Source organism: Musa acuminata, chromosome BXJ1-4, assembly GCF_036884655.1.
Source record: "Musa acuminata AAA Group cultivar baxijiao chromosome BXJ1-4, Cavendish_Baxijiao_AAA, whole genome shotgun sequence".
Classification (NCBI taxonomy): domain Eukaryota; kingdom Viridiplantae; phylum Streptophyta; class Magnoliopsida; order Zingiberales; family Musaceae; genus Musa; species Musa acuminata.
Window position 1 is genome coordinate 2,873,911 of NC_088330.1, and position 25,766 is coordinate 2,899,676.

General features: G+C 42.0%; 3 protein-coding genes and 1 long non-coding RNA gene across 7 annotated transcripts; 1 reads left to right on the forward strand and 3 right to left on the reverse strand.

The window, feature by feature from the left end:
* Window positions 1-202: 202 nt before the first annotated feature.
* Window positions 203-4,712, forward strand: LOC135641526 (uncharacterized). Its single transcript, XM_065156920.1, has 4 exons — window positions 203-458; window positions 552-796; window positions 2,939-3,046; window positions 4,437-4,712. Exons 1-4 carry the CDS (start codon window positions 326-328, stop codon window positions 4,557-4,559), a joined length of 609 nt encoding a protein of 202 aa, XP_065012992.1. The 5' UTR covers window positions 203-325; the 3' UTR covers window positions 4,560-4,712.
* A 5,740-nt stretch (window positions 4,713-10,452) lies between these two features.
* On the reverse strand, window positions 10,453-14,363 carry LOC135641531 (leucine-rich repeat receptor-like serine/threonine-protein kinase BAM1). Of its 2 annotated transcripts, XR_010497745.1 has the most exons (3): window positions 11,692-14,363; window positions 10,896-11,355; window positions 10,453-10,822 (listed from the first exon to the last, which is right to left on the reverse strand). XR_010497745.1 is itself a non-coding variant. In XM_065156929.1 (2 exons), exons 1-2 carry the CDS (start codon window positions 14,306-14,308, stop codon window positions 10,955-10,957), a joined length of 3,018 nt encoding a protein of 1,005 aa, XP_065013001.1. In that variant the 5' UTR covers window positions 14,309-14,363; the 3' UTR covers window positions 10,863-10,954. The 2 variants fall into 2 exon arrangements, 1 of the variants encoding a protein (XP_065013001.1); XM_065156929.1 differs by lacking the exon at window positions 10,453-10,822 and having other exon boundaries at window positions 10,863-11,355.
* A 380-nt stretch (window positions 14,364-14,743) lies between these two features.
* Window positions 14,744-22,761, reverse strand: LOC135672300 (uncharacterized). Of its 3 annotated transcripts, none has more exons than XR_010512936.1 (5): window positions 22,504-22,761; window positions 16,048-16,107; window positions 15,616-15,839; window positions 15,389-15,541; window positions 14,744-15,306 (listed from the first exon to the last, which is right to left on the reverse strand). It is a non-coding gene; the product is annotated as an uncharacterized LOC135672300 (long non-coding RNA). The 3 variants fall into 3 exon arrangements; XR_010512934.1 differs by having other exon boundaries at window positions 16,012-16,107; XR_010512935.1 differs by having other exon boundaries at window positions 15,649-15,839; window positions 16,012-16,107; window positions 22,504-22,760.
* Window positions 22,762-22,889: 128 nt separating this feature from the next.
* On the reverse strand, window positions 22,890-25,172 carry LOC135672301 (transcription factor bHLH25-like). The gene is made up of 5 exons (XM_065180763.1): window positions 24,986-25,172; window positions 24,468-24,555; window positions 23,873-24,376; window positions 23,439-23,795; window positions 22,890-23,301 (listed from the first exon to the last, which is right to left on the reverse strand). Exons 3-5 carry the CDS (start codon window positions 24,371-24,373, stop codon window positions 23,227-23,229), a joined length of 933 nt encoding a protein of 310 aa, XP_065036835.1. The 5' UTR covers window positions 24,374-24,376; window positions 24,468-24,555; window positions 24,986-25,172; the 3' UTR covers window positions 22,890-23,226.
* Between the last annotated feature and the right edge of the window lie 594 nt (window positions 25,173-25,766).

Consider the following 25,766-nt stretch of genomic DNA (forward strand, 5'->3'; position numbering starts at 1 on the left):
TTGGGAGCCCATATATTGCGGGTCACTTTATATCACTGAATTGACGTTCGGCTCCGTCTAATGGCATGCATGGGGACCCACCACAACAGAGCAGATCATGTGCTGCTTCTGGCTGTTTTGTGATTGGGTCAGTACGGCAGAGCGGAATCCTCCTCGCTTCGCTCTTATCCGTTAACACCCTTTCGCCATTCCTCTGTCTTTTATTTTTATTGCGAGTGAGCTCACCGCCTATGGAGGTGACCTGACCTCGCAACCACCCCTCTTTCTTCGCCCGCCCGCATCCTCCCCATGTCTTCCGCTCGTCGAAGAAAAGAACAAGGCAAAGATGGCAACTTTCCAGTTCGCCAGATCTAGCTTCTCGCCCACACTCCGCTTCCGGCTGTTGGCCCCGCTCCCTCGTCGGGTCTCCACCATCCCCCTCCGCTGCTGCCTCCAGAAGGACGGCGGCGTGCCAAATGGTTCGCGGACAGCCGGAATTCTATTTCCAGAAATTTCATGTTTTAGGTGGCTTAATGTTTTCCCTTTTTCCTCTTTTGGGGGCGATGGAACAGGGGAGGAGCCGCCGGAGTCGTTATTCATGAAGGAGCTGAAGCGGAGGGGCATGAACCCGACGTCTCTGTTGGAGGACAGCGATGGTGGGACGATCGGGTCGTTGGAGTCCGAGGAAGAGATCAGCAACCGTGCGGATAGAAGAAGGGGGCAGACGAAACGGAACGATGTGGCGTGGGCAGCCTTCGACAAGGCGACATCGAACCAGAGGGAACGGTCTATGTCGTTGAACAGCGAGGGCCTCGAGGTTAAGACTCATTTCCCTCTCATCATATTCCCTATCATTAATTAGGTTTTTATCATTCGTCGATGGCTTAGTAGGAAAGAGTAATGTTTTTTACAGAATTTGTACTGACTTGTCAACAACGCAGCCTGGGCGATGTTCTTAGTGATCAGTGCTCTGATCCTAAATGTTGCTAGGTTCTTGTCTCTGAATGCTGGCTTTCATAGGCCTTTGCTATTTTCTTTTTGTCCCTACGCGACTGTGTCTGTGCTATATTATCTTTGTCATTTTTATTAATATCATTCTTACCCTTTTGAAAAAAAAAAATAACTCACCGATCAAAATGAGGTTAATTACAGATTATCTCCTGTTCTTAGACCCTCGTAGTATCGTTGTCTCTTTATTTAAAAATTTTAAATTGGGATCTTCATAATTATGAAAGTGAAATAATACCTCATCTTTCCCAACACCATTAGCTGCACTAACGGAAGACACAACAAATAACATCATGTGCTGGATTGTCACAAAATTGATAGACAAAAAGATAATTTTAGTGGCGATGATTGTCTATTGACATCGCTGTCGCCGCAGCTACTGGGTGTCGGAGCCTGTTGACGAGGGCCCTGGACAGTCATTTATCCACATCGGCCCTGAAGTGCCCCACCTTGGTAGCTTCGACTCTAACGCCTACTCTCGTGTCCACCACTCTGATGAGGGTGTCGCCATCGGCTCCACCATGTTCCAATCCATCTTTCGGTGCATCTGTGAGTGCCACCCTGCTCTCTACTGCATTGCTTATCCTTTAAAACAAGCTGGCCTGTTCCTCTGCCACCTCCTTTGAAGCTCCTCCTCCTTCGCCTCCATCTGTCTACAAGCCCGACACTCCGGTTCACTCTCCGGTCCCAAGGTAGATGTCAACAACTCTGTAGTGTTGATCATGATCAATAAAGTGAACTAGAAGTTGATGACTCCTTCTGTAGTCTCGCAAAGAAGTCACCATGAAGCACAGGTTGCTAATGGAAAAGATAGTGAACTTACTCCCCACCAAAAAAGGGCTCTGTTTCATGTAGTTTTCTGTCCAAGCTTCTTAAGGCTGCAACATACTCCACGCTTCGACATCATCGAAGATGGAATTGGCCAGGTGAATTGGACTGCAACTAGAGGAGGCATCTGTTGATGGCCTTCTGATTTCACTCAATTCAAATTCGAGTGGTATGCTGTAGGAGGTCGATATAGTGGTGGCCATGTTAGAGGAATTCCTGCTTCAACGATAGATCCCAGCAGCAAGTCCACCCAAAGAGAAGCTTCGTTGTGAGAGGTCTCGGTCTACCGAGAATATGGACTTCGAGGTAGGTTGTCCTCTGCCTCCCATAGCTCCAAGCTGAGAGTGGCAAGCTAATCGATGGTTTCCTCCAAGAGATTGCCAAAGACAAAAACTTGCCCATGGAGAAGTTAATTAGGAAGCTGTTTCAGATTTTGCCAGGCCCGACCATGATGATCTCTACACATTGTCGTTGACATTTACCTTAGGGTAACCAATGTAGACAAAGGAGTGCCTAAGGTCCTTATTGACAGGCTTCGACGCCATAATGGTCGTAGCGACAACAACGCCATCAACACATTGTCATAGAAGCAGCGCCCCGTCATCGTTGAAATTACTTTTTTGTCTATAGGTTTCACACCAATGTAGCATGCGATGTCATATGCTATGTCTTTCATCAGTGCAGCCAACGATATTAAGAAAAATGGAGTAAATTGTTTCACTTTTATAATTATGGGGATTCCAATGTAAATTTTTTAGGTACAGGGATCGCGATACTATGAGAGTCCAAGTATAGGGGGTAATCTGTAATTAGTCCCATCAACTTGCTATTATTTCATGTGTTTTCTATTATTCATCTTAGATTTCATCTCCATTTAAGCTACTATGTTCTTGAAATTTGTCATGCAAATCAGTTATGACAATGTTTACTGTATCTGATGTTGCTATGGTATCATCAATTATCCATGAACTGATCTTTGCTTGTAGCCTTGTATTTTCCTTGTTTTTACTTGCAGCTTTTTTGCCAAAATGCTGATCTTCATTTGAAAGTTGTTTGTTGATGCTGCTTATTTGTATACCATTTTCCATCATTGTATATAATAATGCATGTTTTTGTCACTCAGGGACTAATTCCAAGGGCTAAACTGCTGCTAACTATCGGTGGAACATTCTTTCTGGGGTTTTGGCCTCTGATCCTGATTACCGTTGGCTTCATTTTGTGTCTATACATTGTAAGACCTTGATCTCTTCCTGTTCTTCCTTTCCATTTTGTTCTGCAACTTTGCAAGATTATGCTATTTATGCATGCAATTAGAGAATAAATGGGAATCTTGACTGGTTGTTTCAAAACCTTTTTGAGGAATTCCAAGTATTGGAAAGCTCAAAATCTAGCAAGTAATATGTTATAGAAGTATGCAGCAGATAGTACATCAACCACATAATCTAATTGTAATTGCAGTGGCTGACAAAATTATCTAGGGGGGCATCGAGTGTGGCATAAATGCTTTGTGCTAATTAACGAGACAGAAACAAGTAACTTTTAGAAGAGAGATTTTCCTAGAAATAACGAGAACAATCATCGATTATACATCTAATAGAAATTTGATTTAATATTTTTGGTTGAGAAAAATGAATCTCTTAGATGCGACTGATTTACAGCTTGTTGTCTTTGATCCATAACATACTAAGAACTATAAATTAACGAAACACAGTACAGGGAAAAGGTTGGGTCACCTGTTTCTTGTAATCTATCAATTTGTTTTCCCTCTTTGATTAGTATGGTTGCTTTAGTATCTCAAATCAAATCAAGCAGATTCGTTGCGGTTTCATATAGTTTTGAGACCTTTTCTTAAACTCTCAAGTAGGATTTCATTTGCACCAGCTGTCAATAGGTATGGCTTTCTTGGCAAATTTCTTAGTGCCTAAGTCAGTTCTCAAAAAGAAATAACACTCAACTATGGTAGGCAGGTCTACACAACTAGGGAGCCCATATCAGGACTTGTATGGTTAGAGAAATTGTAAAGTTTAGACATCTAAATTTACTGTAGTAAACAATGCTATAGGCACTGACAGATTGGTAGTCATAAAGGCCACCAATTCGAGTGGCAACAAAGAGAGTTACTGTGATCAGTGGTCATTAGGGCCACCAATTGGCGGGACAACAAAGACGGTTATTGTCATTCTCCCATAATGGGGGATCTTTTTAATTCCAGGGGCCATGCTTGCTCAGCCAGCAGCATGTGGTTCCATTCCTGCTTTGAAGGCATGTCAACACCATGTCTCCCTTTCAGAGCAGGATAATGAGAAAGAAAAACTAGTTTATTCTTCATTGTAAACGCTTTCATTCTGAATTATATGTATACAAGTATGCAGATGCATATAAGAGCTAACTTGGACAACCAAGGGCTGTATCTTGAACCTATCCTACTTATTTGTATTATCATAAGACACATCATATCATTGCTGTAAATGCTTGATATTATGATATCTTGATACTAACATATAATTCCATTGTAATTCAGTTCATGATTTAAGATTTTGGATCAATTCTTGAAATGCCTTTTTGATTTGGTGCATTATACTTGAAAGTAAATAATGATGTGCTTACTGTATTGCCTGCAGTGTCTTGGACCAAGTTTCCTGCCTGACGCCAGCAAGGTACCAGTATCGCCACCACCTTATATAGATCCTTACACACTATTAGAGGATGAAAGGATATCTCAGGTGGCATCTCATGTGATCTAAATCACCTTTACGTTTCGATCAATCCCAAGATGTCAATAAGACCAATATGCCTGTAATATTCTGTGGCCTCCTGTAAATTTTTAGTTCTGGCTGCTGAGACAGTTTCGTCAGACAAATTCTTCGTATGGTGTTTATGCTGCTGTACTTCAGCTCCGTGTTTGTGTGTGTCACTCCGAATCTGTTGAATGTCTCCGCACCCTGGTGGGCATGGCATTCCAGAAAGTCAACTAATTCAAACACAATCAGATACACACGAGAATTTTTGTGTGTTAGGAGATGAGGTCGAGACATGGCATATTAGTAAGTAGAAGAGACCACAAGGCTCGACACTTGGCGTAATAATTATTTTTTGGTACGCGAAAGCCTTGACATATGTTCTTTGTTACGTGAAATATTGTTTCTTGAGAGATTTATTATAAAAGGTAAAATAGAGCACAATAATTGAGGTCGGATTATATCTCCTCCGTCCTGACCCACTTGATCACAAAAAGAACTACATCCAGAGTTAAGCTCTAACATTGGTCTTTGTCTAAGAGGCAGAGCTATATTCTAACATTGGTCTTTGTATAGGAGGGACATCTCGAAACCAATCCATCTCGGGATAACAGGCGAGGCTAGAACCAACTAGGGGATGTTGCAGAGCGTCGTCCCACCGACATCCAATCCCATCAGGGACAATGTGCTTATAGAGGGAGGGAGGGACCATTCATCGCAAGATTCGATCTTGTGACTACGACGGCGGCGCCACCACTATGTGGGTCTGCGAGGGTGCCGGAGGACCCCTCTTCCTCGTCGGAGAGCTTGAAGCCATGGCTAAAAGCGCGGTTCGTTCCAGGGGACATGAAACACGTGCTTTCAATCATCCACCCTTACAGGCGACAAAAGATTGTGGAATCCTCTTCACCGGGCGACAATTGCTAGGGTAAAACATGTAAGTCGTGAGAATCTCCGTAAGGTTTCCTTGGTTTCCTCCTCTCTGCATTTAAGGTGGATTACCAGTGCTAAGAACAGCGGTTTTCTTTGACTCGCAGTGTTTTGCTGGACTATGAGAGAGAGGGAGAGAGAGAAGTATATCGTATGATTGAAGAAATTTTGACAAGGAATCTCTGATATCATGATGTCAGACACTACCTCGATTGTGCTGCTTAATCTCTGATATCATCAGATCAGTGGCGTAGTACTTCACTGACGAAGCAAGCAGCTTGGAGTTTGGCCCTTAGCATGGACCTCCCTTTTTCTTCTTGGAATCATACTTCACTGGTGCCTATCATTAGGGTACAAATGCAACACAAAGTGAAAGCCTCCCTTAGCTGTTCTTACCTTCTCATTCACTTTCTGCTGTTGATAAGATCCAACTCTTCTTTTTCAAGAATGTCTTCGACATAGACAGCGATGTAACACCAAAGCAGAGGACAGCTTCACATGGCAATTCCCACGCCATTCCATGCACTCTTGCCGCTGCTCATTAGCTTTTACCACACATCATTGAATGATCCAAAGGGACCAAATGGTATAATCTTTATTCATAATGGTGAGAATTTATGACTTCTTGGAACAAAGTACAAAGTGTGAAGGAGGCTTTGGATGCGTACTCTGTGAATGATGGAATGTTTGTTCCACTAGTCCTCCTAATGAACATATACATGAATGCAAAAAGGCATCAGCTCATGTGTTTCCGCTCCTGTTGCAGGGGATTGATCACTCGGAGCTCAAAGCGAACAAGACGACTCAGGCTGTCTCTCTGCATCTGGCTCATCGTAAGTTTAAACGTTTGAAGGACAGGTTTGAAGAAAGAGAAGCTGACACTGTGTGTGACAGCATCACAGGCTGGAATCCAGACTGCTGCAGCTCCGCAAGGTCTCATTTGTTGTTAGACAAATGTCTATTCCTCCACTGTGCTCTCTGATTCACATGACTTCTCTTTTTTTATCTTGGGAATAGAGTACTTTCTTCTCCTTTTCAGGTCTGCGGAAAAGGTACTGTTCTCTAGGGGTCACAAAATAGCCGTGTACTGAAACAAGGAACAGGAGCTAAGTGGGCTGGAGAGAGTGTCTTTGTAGGGTACCAACGAGATTTACCTTCGAAAGTTCAAAGCCCCCTTTCTACTTTGATGGAGACTTTTAGCTATCACTATAATATCGAATCCTGGTTTTCTTGGACCGAGTCATTTGCAACTCTTGTTTCTTCTTCTTCTGCCTCTCTGTTCTTCTGGGCAAGCAAACGCCATACTGAAGCAGAAGGCAGATGGAAGCAGATTATGCTTTTGTTTCTTAGTAATACGTCATTGTCTGCTTTGGTTGTGTTGCTGCGTCCGTAATGTGTCATCATGTTATGAGCAGAGTGCTGAATCTGCTTACACTTCTGCAAGCGGTGCGAGCTGCGTTCGTACGTTGCATGCGCCGAGGATGCATGCACGTGATGAGAGATGCAAGTGCGTGCAATAAGCCGTATCGGACTGAACTCTGTTTCGTTGTACTGACATGGTGCGTTCCGTACGTACGTGTAAGCGTGTGCGCTCTTATACTGTTTATGTTATTTTAATTCTTCCGTAAATGTGATGTTTGATCTTAGTTTTAAGCAACTCAAGTTCTAAAAATTTTTATAAAGCATTTCTTATTACGTGAAAATCTTATTTTACTCATGTCTTTGTCGGATTCATCGCGACCTCCTTCCTCAATCATGGCCAAGAGGGCTCGCCTCCTTGTATTACCACTATCTTTTTCCTTCGTCAGATACATCACCATCTCCTTCTTATCTTGTGATCGATGATGAGCGGGGCTTGCTTCCCTGCATCATCGTCGCCTCCTTTCATCAGACCCATTGTCTCCTCTTTCCTCACCCATGATCAACGACGAGTAGGCTTGCTAGCGATGAAGAGGGCATGTGGGTTGCCCGCCACCTATTTTACCTTGCGAATGACAAGGGTGACTGTGCTACGCGGAGATGATGGCCAATATGGTATTGTTCTCTTCTTCCAAATCTCTCATTATCTTTTATCTTGAAATTTTATTGGTTTATAATGAGAAAAAGTAAAGATGAGATAGAGAGAGTCCGAGAAAAAGAATTGAGAGATGAAAAGAGGGAAACTAAAATTTTTATTTCTTGTAGGCAAGTCTCTACACTTTTCTTTTTTCATTTTTTTCCTATGAAAAAATTAATCGATGAGTTTATTGGACTAATATTCTCTTGAGATAAATGATGCAAAAAATATTTTGATTATGGACTTTGACTACCGAAGGGCCAACCATCGAGTAGAAGAGTAAGACATGCATTGAGAAATTATCATATCAAAAAATGCATATCGAGCCAAAGAATTAGTCGACGTATCGGATATCAGATTTCATTTTATATATTCAGGTATTGTGCTAGAAGATTGATGTCATGGGAAAGTTAATATTTCAATAAAATGAGCAATATATCAAAGGAAAAAAATGATATTATAGAGATTCGTACGAAGTTCCAAAAGATAAGACAACATAGCAAAAAAATACCAACTTATCAAGAAAGCTGGTGGGCTTAAAGTTAGGTTGAATTGGGTCCATTAGATGGCTAAACTAGTGGCCTAAAGCAAGTTTAGGCAATAGTATTATCAAGCCCAAGCGATAGCATTGCTTGAGTTAGTTGGCAAACACTTTTTGTGCTTGATAGCGGTAGTACCACTTAGGGCACGGTAATACTGTCCATTTCAAATTTTATGGTGGTAGTACTATTAGAGTATAAAATTATGACGTCAAAAGTTATGATGGTAGTACCACCCAATGTCAACGATAGCAACACCCGTATCTTCAAATTTTTTAGGATTAAAAATTTTGATTCTATACTTGAAGTCTTTTAGAGCCTATAAATATCTCACTTAAGTTTAGTTGATAGAGCATCAATTCATATATTTGTGAAGTGTTGTGGCTCTCTCTTTAGGGATTGTTTGAGTCTCTTTCTTCATTTTGAGTTTAGTTGTGATACTAAGTTGTAGGAGGTGAGAGATCTCTTGTAAAAGAGTTAGTGCGGTGGATCTCTCCTAAGCCTATAAAAAGAAGAAAAGTTGTAACAAAAGTAATTGATCGTCGCCCATTCAAAAGAAGGTGGGTAGTAAAAGATGATGGCCTCGAGGGAAGAGGAATGAAGAATAAACATAAGTTGAGAAGACTGAATCACTATAAATTAATTTGTATTTCATCTCTTGCTCGTGACTTTTAATTTTGATTGCTTACTTAATATCATTCACTACACTCACATTAATATTTGGTTAAATTTGATTAAAATTTAATTGGGCTTTAAATTTGATTAAAATTTACTATATGACTAATTCACCTCTCCTCCCCTTCCACATCTCTTAGTGTCGTTAAGATCCTAACAAAAAGAGCAAGAGAAACTAAAAATTTTTATTTCTTATAAATAAGTCTTTATATTTTTTTCTTTCTTACTTTTTCCCATGATAAAACTCATTTATTTATAGAGCCATAGATGAGAGCTAGAAAGCTTAATTGTTAAGGCTATATTTATATACTTTTATTATATATAATCCATCTAATTTACTAGTTGATAAGGAATATAAAACCAGCTAATCATTATTCACCATAGCAATGCTATATCAGGCCAATACCCTTTTGTCCATAAAGATGAAAGCCCAAAAGGCAACTCGGGTCAATTACCGAGTTGTCAAGTTGTCGAGTTGTCGAGCTACATTCTCTATAAAAAAATTACAAAAATATTCCTAGAATACCATAAGGCAATTCAGATCGATTACAAATCAACTTCTATTCTCAATATTCGTATGAATATTCTTAGAATACCATCGGGTCGATTATGAACCAATTCCCTCATAGAATATTTGTATGAGTATTCTCGAAATACTATAAGTTAGTTTGGATCGATTACGAATCAGCTCCCTTACGAAATATTCAAAAGAATATTATCGAAATACCAAAAGGTAGTTTGGATCAGTTACAAACCAGCTCTCCTACGAAATATTTATAGGAATATTCTCATAAAACTATAAGAAAATTTGGATCAATTATAAATGACCTTCTCTACATGATCTTTATAAGATATTCTTTTTCCTCGAGATTAGGATAAAAATACGTCTTTAGCTCTAGATTAAAGGAGAGAAAAAAAGAAATATGGAACTTAGTACTACCTTAAGCATAGGAGAGATCGATTCGAGAGATCCTCCAACCTCGATCTTTATATAAGAAACAATTATGAAGAAATCTTACTTTATCCTAGGTGACTTATCGTATATGGATTAGGATCACGTCGTATTAACATAGACATCAACGATATTTTCCCCAAACACTAGTGATTTATTATTTTTAGAATAATTTTTATCATGGTGTAACATCTTAATTCTCACTAAATTTTAAAAGTTATAATTATTTTCTATATGATTATAAAAGAGATTTAGATCCTTATTTTAATTAAATTTAATTCTCTTTATCCATTTAAAAACAAGAAAGAGATCAAATGCCAGATAAACTCGATAGTAGTATCTTCCTGCACGATTGGCTCTCTCCCAGATCCTTCTTGTCTCTCATCACCACTTGAATCGGGGTTGATCTCGACTGCTGCATCTACCTCGGACTAAAACCATATCTTCCAGCAAACGATTGACTTTGAAGATAACAAGTGCCAAAGACAAATGGTTATTCAGTTATACAATCGGATTTCTAGGTCTAGAATTAGCTTCTACTTTGTCTTATTTAGCCCCAGTAAATTATGATCTAACTCGAGTTCGGTTCATCGACAATTTAATTTAGAATTAAAAATAATTAATCTTTTCGACCCTTAAAACTTATTCGTTTGAATCAATAGTATTTGTATACTATAAATTATGTGAACCTGTCTATACCTTTAGACGTAAGATTGTATTCGTATCGATGGAAACCGAATGAATCTTTGTCTTATAGATAATTAATTGTACATTGCATTATAATATAAGTGTCTCGATCAGTATTGACAAGCATACAGACAGAGAGTTGACAAAGACGGACGCGACATGCGTCAACCCGCATTCGAAATCTAATTCCGATCTTAACTCCGCACTGGGACCCGCCCGACAAGGAATCTACTCATCATCGGCCACGTCAGCTTTCGAGTTGTGACTCGTCATATCGCAGCTCCCCGTCCTCACCAGGGAGAGCGCAACCGAAACATTCATACACGCCAACAATTGTATCGAAGTAGTCACTCACAGTCTACCATTGCTTGCCCTTCCAAGCTTTGATGATCTTATTTAGCACCGCTTTCTCGATGATATCCATGACCACCTGCAGTATGTGAACAGCTCTGAGGGCAAAGAAAGGAGCGGAAGCCAAATTGACTAGTAACCCTAAAGCCCACCATTTGAAGGATGTACAAAGAAGATGGTGCCACTGCACCCAAAACAACGAGCAAAAGTTTCAGATGCTGAGGAGATCTGGTGGTGGTGATGATGAGCTCTGTGCTTCCCTGATGGGCGCCTCACAGTCATCTCCCTGTGTCGTCGCAGGCCTCGGTAGATCCGTGAGTATCTGCACGACCTCCCTCATCGTTGGGCGCCCCACGCTCTGTTCCTCGACGCACAGCATGGCGACGTAGAAGACGTGCATGACTTCGTCCAGAGGCACTGTGGGGAGCCTGTGATCCAGAATCTTCAGCACGCCCTCCTTGCTCGAGTCCGTCATCCTTCTCACCCATTGCACGATGTCGACGCCGTCGCCGAACTCGCCCACCGGCTTCCTGCCGGTCACGAGCTCCAGAAGCACCACCCCGAAGCTGTAGACGTCGCTCTTCTCGTCCACCTTTAGCGTGTATGCATATTCTGTGAACCATGTCACTGAAGGGGTTAAAAGACCTGAAGGAATGCTACTTGGAGTTCTCAAAAGGAAAGAACGACAGGTGCTCGTCGTTCCCAGATTGATCTATAACCTGAAAGAATGTGTGAAAAGTGCCTTGGCCGACACAAACAGAGCATGCTAACGAAAAGCTACTGCCGCAGCCACACAACAGTAGCAAATCCTTGATGAAACTATTTGAAGGTTGGCCGAATGGGAGAACTTTTCTGCATGCATTGATGTCTATAGACTTCTACGAGTGGATCATCGATGGAATCTGCATGCATTGCTACAGATGATACAGCAGAAGATTTAGAAAGTACCTGGAGCAATGTATCCATAGGAACCGGCTATGGCGGACATGCACTCCGAGGTACCGGAGTCCTGCAAGAACTTGGCGAGACCAAAATCTGCAACATGGGCTTCGAAGTCCGAATCGAGCAGGATGTTGTTGGACTTCACGTCCCGGTGCAGGATGAGCGGCGAGCAGTCGTGGTGAAGATAGCAGAGGCCCTTCGCCGCCTCCACAGCAATCTTGTAACGGGTGTGCCAGAGCAAATGGCCGCCCTTCTTCCCGTGAAGAACCTCGCCGAGGCTCCCATTGGGCATGTACTCGTAGACCAGGAGATTGGTCTCGTGGTTCGAGCAGAAACCTAGTAGTCTGACGATGTGGCGATGCCGGATCCTCCCGAGAGTCTGTATCTCGGCTGAGAATCCATGGTCACGCGACGAGCCCCAGCTCATCGCCGCTGGGAGCCGCTTCACCGCCACCTGTTCACCGTTGGGCATGACACCCTTGTACACGACGCCAGCCCCGCCTTTCCCGATGATGTTCTCCTCCTTTAGGCAATCCAAGACGTCGTCGCAGGTGAACTCGAGGCGTTGGAAAGCCGTGAGCTTCCACGCTCGGGCCTCGCTGGCCTTCTTCAGAGACCGCGCTTTGATGATGGCGGCCACGGCGAAGGCAATGGAACAGATGAGGAGACCGGTGACTAGCAGCAGCTTGAAGGAGGCCGAGAGCGGCCCCCTTGTGTGAGTGGAGCCATCGCCTTGAATCGCAGAGCTGCAAGGGCCGAGATATGGGCCGCAGAGGTCGGGATTGCCGACGAAGGAGCTCGCATTGAAGTAACTGAACTGGCCGGTGCCAGGGACGAGGCCGGAGAGGTTATTGTACGAGAAATCAATGGCCGTGAGGCTCTGCATCGTGGCGATGGACGACGGGATGTTCCCCTCGAGCTGGTTCCGGGATAAGTTCAGGTAGTTCAAGATCCTCATCCCGGTTATCTCCGATGGGATCTCGCCAGATAGCTCATTCCGGCTGAGGTCCACAAAGGTTAGAAGCTTGCACTGGCTAATCTCCGGCGATATCAGCCCGGAGAACTGATTCCCGCTGAAATCCACCTTAGAGAGCTGCTGCAGCCTCCCGATCTCTGGCGGGATGCGGCCGGAGAACTGGTTTTGGTTCAAGAGAAGCTTCTGGACGCCGGAGAAGTTGCCGACAGACGGTGGAAGCGGCCCCGAGAGCCGGTTGTTGGATAGGCTAATCTGGCCGAGGTCCGGCGAGATGAGGGCGGCGCCGGTGTCTGGAAACCCGCCTGTGAGCAGATTGTCCTGGAGTTCGATCTGGGAGAGCCTGGGCAAGCTGAGCAGACCGTCGGGGATCGATCCATTGAGGTAGTTCTCACCCAGTCGGATGCGGCTGAGGGATTCGCACCGGCCGAGTGTATCCGGTATGGGGCCGAAGAGGAAGTTCCCGAGGACGATGAGGGTTTGAAGCCTGTTGCCGGAGCAGAGGTCCGGGGGGAGGTTACCGGTGAGCTTGTTCGACGAAAGGTCGAGGAGCTCTAGCTGGCCACTCTGGCCTAGTCGCCGCGGAATACCGCCGGTGAAGTTGTTCTCCCAGAGCTGGAGTACCTCCAACGTCGGCAGGTCGGCGATGAACTCTGGGATCGATCCGTGAAGCTTGTTGCGGAAGAGGTTGAGAAGGGTCAGGTTCTGGAGGTCGGCGAATGTGGCGGGAATCTCGCCGGCGAGGGCGTTGTTGGAGAGATCCATGGACTTGAGGCTGCGGAGGCGGCCCATCTCCGGCGGCAGGTCACCGGTGAGGCCGTTCACCTGGAGGAAGATCGTATCGAGGTTCTGGAGGTTGCCAAGTTCGGGAGGAATCTTGCCCGAGAGGCCGCAGTTGGCCATGTCGAGGCGGACAAGCGCCGCGAGGCCGCCGATCTCCGGTGGGATCCTGCCCTCGAAGCTGTTGAAGTAGCCAAGGTAGAGTTGACGGAGGGTGGTGAGTTTGCCCAGCTCCGGTGGTATCGGGCCGCCGAGCTCATTGCCGGAGACAGCAAGGTACTCGAGGAACTCCCAGCGGCCGAACTCAGGGGGGATGACACCGGTGAAGAAGTTGCCGCCGAGGTGGAGGTGGCGGAGCTCGGGGAGCTCGGCGACCTCGGTGGGGAGGGGGCCGGTGAGGTTGTTGTTGTAGAGGTCGAGAACGAGGAGATTCTTGAGGCGGGCGAGGGCGGAGGGGAAGGAACCGTTGAAGAGGTTGTTGGAGAGGTTGAGGTGGCGGAGGTCGGATAGGCGGGAGAGCTCGGCGGGGATGGGGCCGGAGAGCGAGTTGGAGGCGGCGGAGAGGTTGAGGAGGTGACGAAGGCGGCCAACGGCGGGGGACAACGTGCCGGAGAGGTTGAGACCGGTGAGGTCAAGGGAGACAACGAAGCCCTGGAGGGGGTCGCAGGAGACGCCCGGCCACGAGCAGTGATCATCATCAGCGGAAGAGTTCCAGGCGGATAGGACGGCGGAGGTGGCGTCGGAGAAGTCGGCTTTGAGGGAGAGGAGGGCCTCGACATCCGACCCGTCCTCCGCTGCCGCAGCCAATGGCCCGAGTTCAAAGAGGAGGAGGAGGAGGAGGAGGAGGGGAAGGCGGCGGAGCAACGCCATTGCCTGCACCCGCTCACTTTCCCTTGTCTGAGACGAGCTCAGAGGAGACTGAAGAATGACGGGTGGACGGGGGGGGGGGGGGGGGGCTTTTACGGGTACGTAAGTCGTGACTAGTTGGGAAGCAAATTAATGCCAACCGGTTGCCAGAAATAAGCACGAATAATGTCCTTGGAATTAATGGGGTTTATTGATTCCAAGGGGTGGGGTTGGTGTACAGGTGGACTTTGTTTTCATCGTTGTTCCTATGTAATGCTTTCGGAAACGAGAAAAGGTGTTGGGAATTTCGTACAAAGGCAGGAGGACTGAAATACGTGTCACGTTTACTATACCGTCATTCAAATAATAACCTCTCCCTCATGCCCGCACGAGTCCTCTTCTTCAAAACCGAGACAGTGGATTCCGCAGAATATTTTAAACACTGTCACCTCGAGACAATGAAGCAGTAGATGGCCACCATTTCCATTTTATTTCCAAGCCAACTCACCGCGCACATCTCGCTTATTACTGCTGCAGTAGTATGACCATATCTCTCAAACTGAAGCTTATCAGAAAGAAAGAAAAGACGATCTCAGCTTCCTATCCGTTTCTATCTTTCTTCCTCATGCCTTCCTATAAATAGTGTTGATGGGAGAGTGAGTGAGAGGCAACTGAGGGCAGCCTCGAACAGCGATCATCCTGTCTCCTGGTCTTGGGCACACAATCCCGTGATCTCCGGGTCACCGGAAATCTGGCGACGCCCATTAAAGAAGCCCTCCTTCCCAAATCATGGTGTTCTAGTGCTCAGTTAATTTGCACACTGTCTCTGTCGTCACCATCATAAATAGTTCAAAACAGCGCAATTTTGGGTCTCTTGTTACAAGGATATATCATGGCGCCGCACGCTGTTTGACATTGTAGGAATGCATGCATGGTCAAGGTAGACTTTGGTACTGTACACCATGTCTGCGTAGCGTCTATAATGCATCGCATGCAAACTTTTATTGAGTATAGTTAGCTGTCTGCCAGAAGATAAAAATATAAGATTAAGATAAAAATAAAATAAAATAAAATGCAGAAATTTACTTTGGTATAACGTGTTACCAGAGCAGCAATCTGTGTCCATTGGACACAGACATCCATATCCCAGCATGAATGCAAGATCGCAACAACCAGCAAGGGACCTTCTCCTACCAGCCAGCTTCATGTTCATCGACGGGGTCTCCAGGTAAGCTCACACAAGACAGCTCGACAACACTGTAATGAGACAAGGAAGAAGTTGGTGAGGTTGCACATCAATACACGCCATCTCCATTGTCTGTGAGCCTCACTTGTTTCACTGAATGCAGAATATTTGCAAGAACCTGATGAGCTCTGCAATATAACTGCCTGTCCTCTAGCTGAGGTTGCACAGGGCCGTCTTCCCCTACCTTTAGGTAAGTCGCCAGAACAGGGAGCTGTGAAGGCGTGTATGTGACAAGAACTCAGAGGTGACAATATTTAGTTTACACTGGGAGAGATCCTTCTTTGACCTAAATCTTGTTATGGTCCTCTCCTGCCAATCCACCACGATAAAGAAGTATGATGTTAGCAAGGGCAAGCGCTAGGATGCTAACAGAAGAAGAGACATGCACAATGAAAGAGTAACAGAAAAAGTGCTGAGGATATCCACATTAAAGTTTGGATGACCAACTCATGAAAACTGTTTGTAACCAGAGATTATTTACTTTTGGCAGATCTCAAACTAAGATGATGACCACCACCTGAAATCTTCTTAGGGAGTAGTGTTGCTCATGTGTGATCCGATCTACACAATTTTGTATCTGAAATGAATAAAGATATTAATTACAATGTGTCAGTTGCATCAATGGCAATAAGAATGAGAATTCAAGCTTTTAGGATTTTGAAGCTTCAACCGGTATACAGCTGCATTGATTGATTGTTATTATCAAGCATGCGGAAGAGAGGGAAAAATAGGCATGGAAGAGTTGTAATTACCTCATCCTCAGCATGCAATAGCCTCAAACAGAGACCACTCTTATTATAATATTAAATTTGATAATCATATATTTAACTAGATAATCAAATTTGACTATAGTTATACTGCCAGTAGATGCAGCAAAGTTCACACCAATAAGCAATTAATTGTATCACCCCAAGGTGCAGTCAATGAATTCATACCAAAAAGAACAGAGCTGCTAAATAACAAAACCATGTACCAAGAAATATCCTGATGGCTTATTGAGTATCCACCACTAAACCAACCCAAATTAATAGTAGCACACTTATTAAATTTTTATAGATTTTCATGTTGTGACATATCCTCGGACACTATCCAAGCCTAGCTCTTTCCTATTCGAGCTCCTCACAATGTTCAATACTAGCTTGGCTCTGATATTATTTATCACAACCCCACCTGATGGCATAATGCTTAATCTCATATTAATAATAGTATACTTATCTAACCTTTATAAACCAATTCAAATCTTCATCGACTCTGAAACTAATCGAGTTGTTATAGCCTTGACCCTTTCCCATGTCCTGCCTTGTTGGAGGACTCAATAGTGGAATGATGTTGAAGTAGATACCAAGAATTTACTACTGGTAATTATGCAATCTGATTAACTGAGGATAATTTACTACTGGTAATTATGCAATTTGTCTAATTGTATAATTAATCTGGACCGAATACAGGTTCTACAAGCACAATTTCAAGCTGTGGCATAACTTGATACTAGTTAACAGAAAATATTACATGAGACCCAAGATAAAGAAGGAGATCTTCTAGTTATGGTCATAATTTTGTGTCATGACAAAGTAGCATTTACTTATCTGAGCTATACATTTATGACCAAGAAACTTTCCTAAACATGCATGTTGTAAAAAGATTAAGATGAAGAATGCCTTTCATGAATGTCCACGGTTGTTGCACTTTAGCAAAATAAGAAACTAGAAAAGATAACACAATAAAGAATCTTAGAGGTGATTGAACTACTAATGCTTACTGTTTATTTCTAGTCTCACTCATATCCTACATGTATGATTAAAGTAGGATATCATTTTTCAGTTCTTTTATTGCTATCAATAAGAGTGTAGGTAATCTTTAACGTAAAACATACTAATTTACTAAACAAAATGACAAGGTTCCCTTTGTACATAATGATTTGACGCCTATATATAATTACAACCTCTAACCAAAAGAAAATCATACCCACACAAAATGTCTAAAAGTTATACATATACAAATACCCATAGGTCATCATTCATATATGCACTAGCATGAGCTTGCATGTACTCACTTCCGACACAATCACCTAGGTAGGGTACTGGTATTTTTATCTACAAAATATGGTATATAGTGAGTAATCACTCAATAAGTATAAACCTTCATAGTTTTAATTAAGTGAATATTTATAATGTCATGCATATAATATTTCAAAATCATCGACATAAAATATTTAATGGTAAACACCTCATCCTATGACTTCTTTAACAAGCATAATCATATAATATAGAATATACAAAATAAAGAGGTAAAATTCTACATTGAAATAATTTAAAATACATATTGCACGTGTAGGAAATATAATAAATTCTTTGACTTCTACACCCCATATCATAGCATATACATGTATTCCCAATTTCCCACACCGCACGTCATCGTAATATATACATGCACTCCCACACTACATGTCATAATATATATGTGCACTCTCACATTATATATTATGATACATACGTGCACTTCCACACTTCACGTCATGACATATACGTGGATTACACGTCATAACATCTTCGTGCACTCTCACACCGCACATCATAAAAAACATATGCACTCTTACACTGCACCTCATCATATATGTATACATACAATATATTTTGGATTAAGGTCCATTTAAGCCTCTGTAATTTTGGTCATGGACCTTTTAAGCCCTTATGGTTTGCTCGTGCCTAAAATAGCTTCTACATTTTTAAAAACGTAGTATATAAGCCTCTCCCGTTAAGTCTAAGTTAACAGACGTTAGAGTCTGCTTACGTAGCATACTAACTCATAATAAAACATTAATATAATGACACGTGTAATTTAAAGTTAAGGTTCATTTTAACTCTTATGATTTTGGCCATGAACCTTTTAAGCCCTTATGATTTCCTCGTGTCTAAAATAACCCCTACATTTTCAAAAATTTAACATATAAGCCGCTCCTATCAAGTCTGAGTTAACAGACAATAGAGTCTGCTTACATGACATGCTGACTCATAATAAATGATTAATTTAATGACATGTGTAATTTAAGTTTAAAAAAAAACCAAAACCTCCATCAGTGGTGGGAGGCATTGTCATAGAAGCGACCACCACCAGCAACACCAAGTCATTACTGCCTAGTAGGACGTCGTACGCATGCAGCCTCTACGACACTGACGACGAGCTCGGGAGTTTCCGGTCCTACCTCAGGTGGATGTGCGTGACCAATACGACGCTAGGCACGCAGTAGTCTTCTGGTCCCTCTTCCTCCTCTTAGGCGTCTTCGTCCTCATCGTGTCGCACTTTGTCCTCTCCTGCACCCTCACCCGTTGCGCCTACAATGTGGTAGTCCAACTCTCCCTCACCTCCGCCTCCGGCCTCTCCTACCTCTGCCTCTCCGCCTTCGTCCACCACTTCCTCTTCCTCGACAAGCTAGTCAGGGAGAGCAAGCGGGTGCGAGAGGGCTACATGGACCAGCTTAACCGCTCCTTTCGACTGCTCTTCATCTTCGTGATGTCGTGCTTTGGGGGAGAAGCGGCTTACAAGGTATGGTGGCACTCGTCAGGATCGGAGCAGGTGTTGTTCGCGGTGGCGGGCAACTGCGTGGTAGGAAACATGGTGGCATGCGCCCTAGAGCTGGCAAGTGACATCCGGAAGCTATTAAACTCATCGTTAGTGCGGGAGAGGTTGCATGCGTAAGACGCCCTGTTAGGCAACAACGGCTCGGTGCTGCTACTGGTGGTCACTTCTATGACAACGCCACCTTTCGCCATTGATGGATATCTCAGTTTTTTTTAAACTTAAATTACATGTGTCATTATATTAATAGTTTATTGTGAGTCAACATGTCACGTAAGCAGACTCTAACATATATTAACTCAGACTTGAAGGGAGGAGCTTATACGCTATGTTTTTAAAAATATAGACACAAGTAAACCATAAGGGCTTAAGAGGTCCATGACCAAAACTACAGGGGCTAAGATAGACCTTAACCCTAAATTACACATGTTATTATATTAATGGTTTATTATGAATCAGTATGCCACGTAAGTTGACTCTAATCTCTGTTAACTCAAACTTGACGGGAGGAGCTTATATGTTATGTTTTTTAAAATGTAGGGATTATTTTAGACACGAGTAAATAAGGGCTTTAGAGGTTCATAACCAAAATCACAAAGACTAAAATGGACCTTAACCCATATATTTTTATTGCAATTCATATATTTTTATATTTATAAAATATATACATTCACATTTAGCTCATGCATAGCTCATGACAATCATATCATTCGTAACATTCTTTCAAAAATGCATTATGAGTACGATAACTTATATTCCCACTATTTTACAGTGAATTAAACTTATAGTTATTTGATTTAACTCAAAATAAAAATGTCAGTAAAAGATCACGTTCCTTAATAATCGAGTGTGCTAGGAAGTGATACATCTATCGAATTGGGAGCATAAAGTCATGAGATGTCTTAATTAAGAACCATACATATTGAATTATTGATTTATAATAATTAATAATAATAATTTATAAACTTTTTTGATAAAATCCCTTATAAAATAAACTATACTCGACCTGAAAATTTCATTTAAATTCCACCACTAATTTTTCAACAATTCACTTTATAATCAAATAAACTAGTTAGTATCACTCAAACCATCAAATAATTTTGTAAAAAAATTTACTACACTATTTTAGTTAACCAAACGATCTTGAATAATCATGAAATTACGAAGAAAACTAGGAGACATATAAAACTAAATATATATTAATTCTTAGCATAAAACAAAATCATTTGGATGTTAAATTGCTCTCCTAATTCAACTACCAACACCTATTCTATTATGCTAAAAATGGGTTGGGACTATTTGTGAACTTATAAATCTCATATCTTGGTACACATTGGTGGTATTCACTCAATTCCAAATCCCACATAATCCTAAGGAAACCTTTTAAAGTATATCAAAAGGATAGAGCCTAATGATATCCCTAAGAGGGTCAATTCAGCTTGAATAGAATCTCTTTTCAAAAAATAAAGATTCTGAGTACCTCAGATTAGAACGCTCATAACTCCATGCACCAATTGTAGATTAAAGTCATACTAGAGGCTTTAGAACCACAAGAGATTTATACAAAACATATCCAAAAATTAAATATAAATTCGTAGTCTAGGTTACTCAAAAGTAACTACAAAGATTGATTTATAATATGTAAAACTAAAATCCTAGGTACAGTAAGGAAAGACTAAGGTTCAATCCCATTAGATTTTATTTTAAGTTTTTTTTTATTAATATAATTATAAGATTGTAGCAATTCAATTAAGTTTAATTTGATTTTATAAGGAGTCTAAACTCATAATTCAATCTCACTTATGTATCTTAATATTTCTAGTATAGTACTCCTTATCGATTTACATTTTTATTTAATTTTCCATTACTTCATCCATGCTTAAGTAGCTTATTATCTTCCGCGTTTGAAATTCAAACTTCTTTACTTTAATTATGGTCAAATTCAATCAAGTCATGAGATTCATTTACGACCGGTTAAAATTCAACCACAACTTTTAGCTACTATATACATACTTATTACCATAACTTAACCTCATATTCAAATCCACTAGCACACTTTGGCTTGTTGCATCAAAGAACCATTGCTACAAAGTATGATTAAAATAGATATTAATGCTTATGTATACTTATCCAATATTTGGTAGAACATTATGAATAACATATTTTGGAAACCATATATTTCAACTTTAAAAGTTGTAAACATGAGCATATCATTTATTATATTTATGAAGCATAGACATTAAAAATCATATCACTAAGTGAGGGTGACATATATATATTATCCTTGTTTCTATCAACATGCTAATTGTAATTCAATATGCATGAGACTCGGACACTATACTTACATCACAGGAAAAATTGTTAACACACTTCCCAACTCAAGAATGGTTGTGCATGCAATCCTCTCAAAGATTAAGATAACCTAGTATCTCAAAATGTGCCAGGGAATTTTTTTGGTCTCATTTTGTGCTTAGATGAAGCTGACCCTTCCAGTTCATCTGAAGGCCTCTTCTCAATAGAAACCCATCTTCAAGAATAGTTTGAATCTGTACATGTCTTCATTGATCTGAACAACGTTACCTCCCTTTTATCCAAAAGCCAATGCTAATGCTAAACTCCAAATTCTGCAACAGAGTCACTGAATTGAAGACCACAACCTTTGGTATGACAGTCCTATAATTTCTGTGATTGCTGGGGTTCGAGATGCTTAAGCATCTATTATCACAAAAAAAGATACGAGTGGAAAATAGATAACAAAGTTAGGAACAGAGAAGCAAAAGAAGAGGAGAAATCTCTCATTAGAATAGGCAGCACGAAAAAGAGCTTCCACTCGAGCAAAAAGGCCAGAAACCACTGGGTGGCCCTTAGTGTCTAACTAAGTTCAAGTAAATGTGGTTTACACTATCGAAAGCCATCAGAGCACCAGCCATCTGATATGAGAATCGCCTTAACATACCAGTTTTAATATCAACGTAAGGGATGAAAAATGACAAAAAAAAATAAAGATAATTATGTCCTCTCTGAAAACTTAACCTGGCACAACACCAAGAATTGATGAACACCAAGGTGTTGTAAGACAAAGACCATAAAGATATAGGGAGAGACGACTAATTCAAAGACATGATCAGATTTCTTCACGTCCTTGATGGTCTAAATATGAAATAAATCCATCTCAGTACCACTTATCATCAGAGGCACCGAAGGAGAACGAAGAGGGCTTTGGCATGACACAGCAATATAACACATATGAGTACCACAACCATGCCATGACATATCGCAAAACAGTATACGAACTTGGTAGATACATAAATAAATGACTAAATTTCCAACATATTTGAGACATTCTTTGATCTAAAATCATAAATTCAAACACATTATATGAGGCGAGAACTCCCACCGGATGATGTAGCCAGTGATCCTCCCACCGTCTTGGATGTAGGGCGTTCCGTCCCCCACGGCTAACGTCCCACGAACCCTCCGATCCTTATAGCACTCGCAGCCGACCGATTCGGTATCGCGATTAGGGATCCTCCCAACGCCAAAAAGAAATGGGAAATCTTCAGTGTTTGGGATGATAAAATCGGCAGAGGAGAGCGGGGAAGGGGACGAGTCCCTGATGTTCCGTTCGCTTGCGATCTGGTCGCCTCCGCGTAGGATCGCAGCCGTTCATCGTGAAATGGATGGGTTGATTGCAACACCGAAAAGCGATTGCACAATCCACGACATGACGTGGCATCGAGGGTTCGTTCGGTTCGAGTCGATTTGAATTTGTGAGACCAGAAATAGGAAAGCTGACTCGAATTCCACTCCACTTACCGATTGGTCAATACATCTCGATTCAGTCTTTTATATATATATATATATATATATATATATATATAGTCTCTTCCTCGAGGGAAAGAAAAGTTAGAACCAAGAGAAACAAAAAGATAAGAGAAGATAAACACATGATTCAGAACCATATGTGATAGGACACAATGCATATCGCTACCATATTGTACAAATTGACACAGAATTGAAGCTCGCAAACCATTAGCCTGCTTTTGCACTGTTGAGACTGATGACAAAAAGGACTTCTACCAATTTTCTTTGCTACAACAGCGTGATGACAGCAAGTTCTTCATGTAAGCTGTCTGAAAGCAGAACTCAGCTGTGTCACAACATCCTTCACCGTCATGTCGAAACCCTCCTCAACCTGTTAGCAATCACCCAACTAGATTTGAGCAACCAAAGCGAGGAAGACAGATTGTTTCTCTGTTCTTAGGCACTTTTAGAATCATGAAGATAATGATGGAAGGACAAGAGCTTAATGCTAATCAAGTTGGAACTTACCTGAGCCATGACAGTAATATCGAGAGAAGAACCCACGAAGCTTATCGCACTTGTGTTGGCAACAGATAAGTGGAGCTTCTCGATCTCAGAGAGTACCTTCACCAGCACTCCTTTGCGGTTGTCGCAGTGAATCTTGACGAGGACGGTCTTCCCGGACATCTTGGCTTCAATCTGTGGGAGCCCATCCAAGCTCTCGTCACGGGAGGAACTATCGACATCAACACGGAGCCGAGATCTCTTAACCAGAACTGCAGACTCGACAGTCCTCTTTGCAGCTTGGTCTTCAAGCATCTTCACCTTCTCCTCGAGTCGTTTCAGGTAGTTGATGGCATCACCAAGAACAGAAGCCTTGTCCATCTACAAGAGGTGCTCTTTCATGATCAACAGATTCAAACGAGGGATCAAAGCAAGGAAAAGCTCAGCCGATAAGGAACCTTCTTTAGGCCTGGCACCACGGCTGATAAGGCTATAAATCTCTGGGTGAGCTTCTCCCTTCGCTTCCTCTCGGCAATGATGTGCTCCTTGTTGTGATAGGTTGACCTGGTCCCGTTGCTCACTGCCTTCGATCTCTGCTCGGCCATGGCGCCATAACTCCTCTTGGATCCATGATGATGTAAAGCATCCATCTCTCTCTTTGGCTTCACCACCCCGACGAGACCCCCATAGACGTCGTTCTGGTCGATGGACGAGTCCGGATTCCCGAACGAAAGGATGGTCGGAGACGAGGCATTAGGGACGAGGCATGAGTTCTGCTCGGTGGTGCAAGAGCTCCAGCTGCTGGCTTCGAGAGGTCTCTTTGGTCGTTGGTCCCGAGGGAATGAGTTGTGGCTTGCGGACGACAGGGATCGTTGGAAGTCTTGCCCAAGAGCTGCTGCAAACTGTGCTGCAGTGAACTGATCCGTGAACCCCGACTGGTGGAAGAAGCCTCCGTTCATCCCCTTTCAATAAGAGCAGAGAACTGAGCCTTATTCTATCCCTATAAACATTTAAGATTGCACTTCTGTTTTATCTTGATCTTGATCTCCTCACCACATCAGAATACCATCTCCTGCTGCTGCTGGAGCTTCTGCTTCCATGATGATTGGACTGTCCTCTTTGTATCAGATAGGAGAGGAGCCTGAATCAAGAATCAATGATCAGTGAGGTGGAAACTAATTCAAGACCCTTGATTTCTTTCGAGTACAAAATTTGGGAGGTAAAAATGGGAGTTTGAGGACATAAATTATGGGTCTATGATCGATGGAAACAAGTCCCAGTCAAGGAAAAGAAAAAGTAGTAAACCAAACTCATGGCTGTATGATCTCAAAGTGCTACAGAGATGAAACATTTGAGACTAAAAATCCAGTAAAGGGCAGGAAAAAAATCCAAAGAGCTAAGTTAAAAGCTTGGAGATTTTTGATATGAAAGAAAAATAATGCAGAGCTATTTTTTTACGCTTAGATCCATGCAAAAAGAAATTAGGAATAGTTTAGTGCTTGGGAATTAATTGTGGACATCCAAAAGCTATCTAAAGAATGCAAACAAATGGCAGAGAGAAGAGAACCAACCTACAGCAGAAGGTTAAGCCTTCTTCTTTTCCTCTGGAACAGAGGGGCCGCTAATCCTCTTTTCTATACTATATAGAAATAAGAACACAGTGTGAACTCAAATCCTCCATAAGGTTTTCAAGCTCTCTCTCTCTCTCTCTCTCTTTCCATGTTCTTTCTTCCTTCTCTCTACTACTATTTAACCTCTCTCTTAATTCTTACAAATCCTGAATGCAACCAACCACAGATCATCCAACTATAACATGAGCCAGTGAGGGAACTGTGGATATATTTGGCATAAATAAAAGAAAAATTCAGGCTGACCAAGTAAGCAATTAATTCTTTAATCAGATGGGAACAGCAACAACAAAGAAGGAATTATTAGAATGGGAAGAGTTTACTGGATCTTAGTATTTGAGACTTCAGACCAATTTCATTTTGATACAACTTCTTCAGAAAAAAAGAATAAAAAAAAAACTGTGTAGAGATAAATATTAGCTACTACCGATCTAATTAATAAATCTAGTCGCTTAATTTTTGTTTCCATCTCTAACATGGAAGCTAACCAGTAGAAATATAAAAGATATTAATTGCCAGAATGAGATGATTACAGTGTCAGTATTCTGTAACTTCAGAGGCAATACAAAGAACACTGATACTGGTGTAGTAATTTTCTTTCTTTGGGTATTTAGACAAATCCTACAGAAGATCTCTGTCACAATTGTTTGTGTAGTCTAATCCATCATGGTAGGTTCCATGAATAACCAATGAAGTCAGTGAGGTATTTATACGTACGTTTGGT

Excerpts from the sequence above, each read along its gene's own strand:
- LOC135641531 (XM_065156929.1), bottom strand. The coding sequence starts at position 14,308 with ATGGCGTTGCTCCGCCGCCTTCCCCTCCTCCTCCTCCTCCTCCTCCTC. Across the intron at positions 11,356-11,691 it reads CTATGGATACATTGCTCCAG|AATATGCATACACGCTAAAG; the intron begins GTACTTTCTAAA and ends CATGGTTCACAG.
- LOC135672301 (XM_065180763.1), bottom strand. The coding sequence starts at position 24,373 with ATGAACGGAGGCTTCTTCCACCAGTCGGGGTTCACGGATCAGTTCACT. Across the intron at positions 23,796-23,872 it reads TGGTGCCAGGCCTAAAGAAG|ATGGACAAGGCTTCTGTTCT; the intron begins GTTCCTTATCGG and ends CACCTCTTGTAG. Across the intron at positions 23,302-23,438 it reads ATATTACTGTCATGGCTCAG|GTTGAGGAGGGTTTCGACAT; the intron begins GTAAGTTCCAAC and ends GATTGCTAACAG.
- LOC135641526 (XM_065156920.1), top strand. The coding sequence starts at position 326 with ATGGCAACTTTCCAGTTCGCCAGATCTAGCTTCTCGCCCACACTCCGC. Across the intron at positions 459-551 it reads GGACGGCGGCGTGCCAAATG|GGGAGGAGCCGCCGGAGTCG; the intron begins GTTCGCGGACAG and ends GCGATGGAACAG. Across the intron at positions 3,047-4,436 it reads TCATTTTGTGTCTATACATT|TGTCTTGGACCAAGTTTCCT; the intron begins GTAAGACCTTGA and ends TATTGCCTGCAG.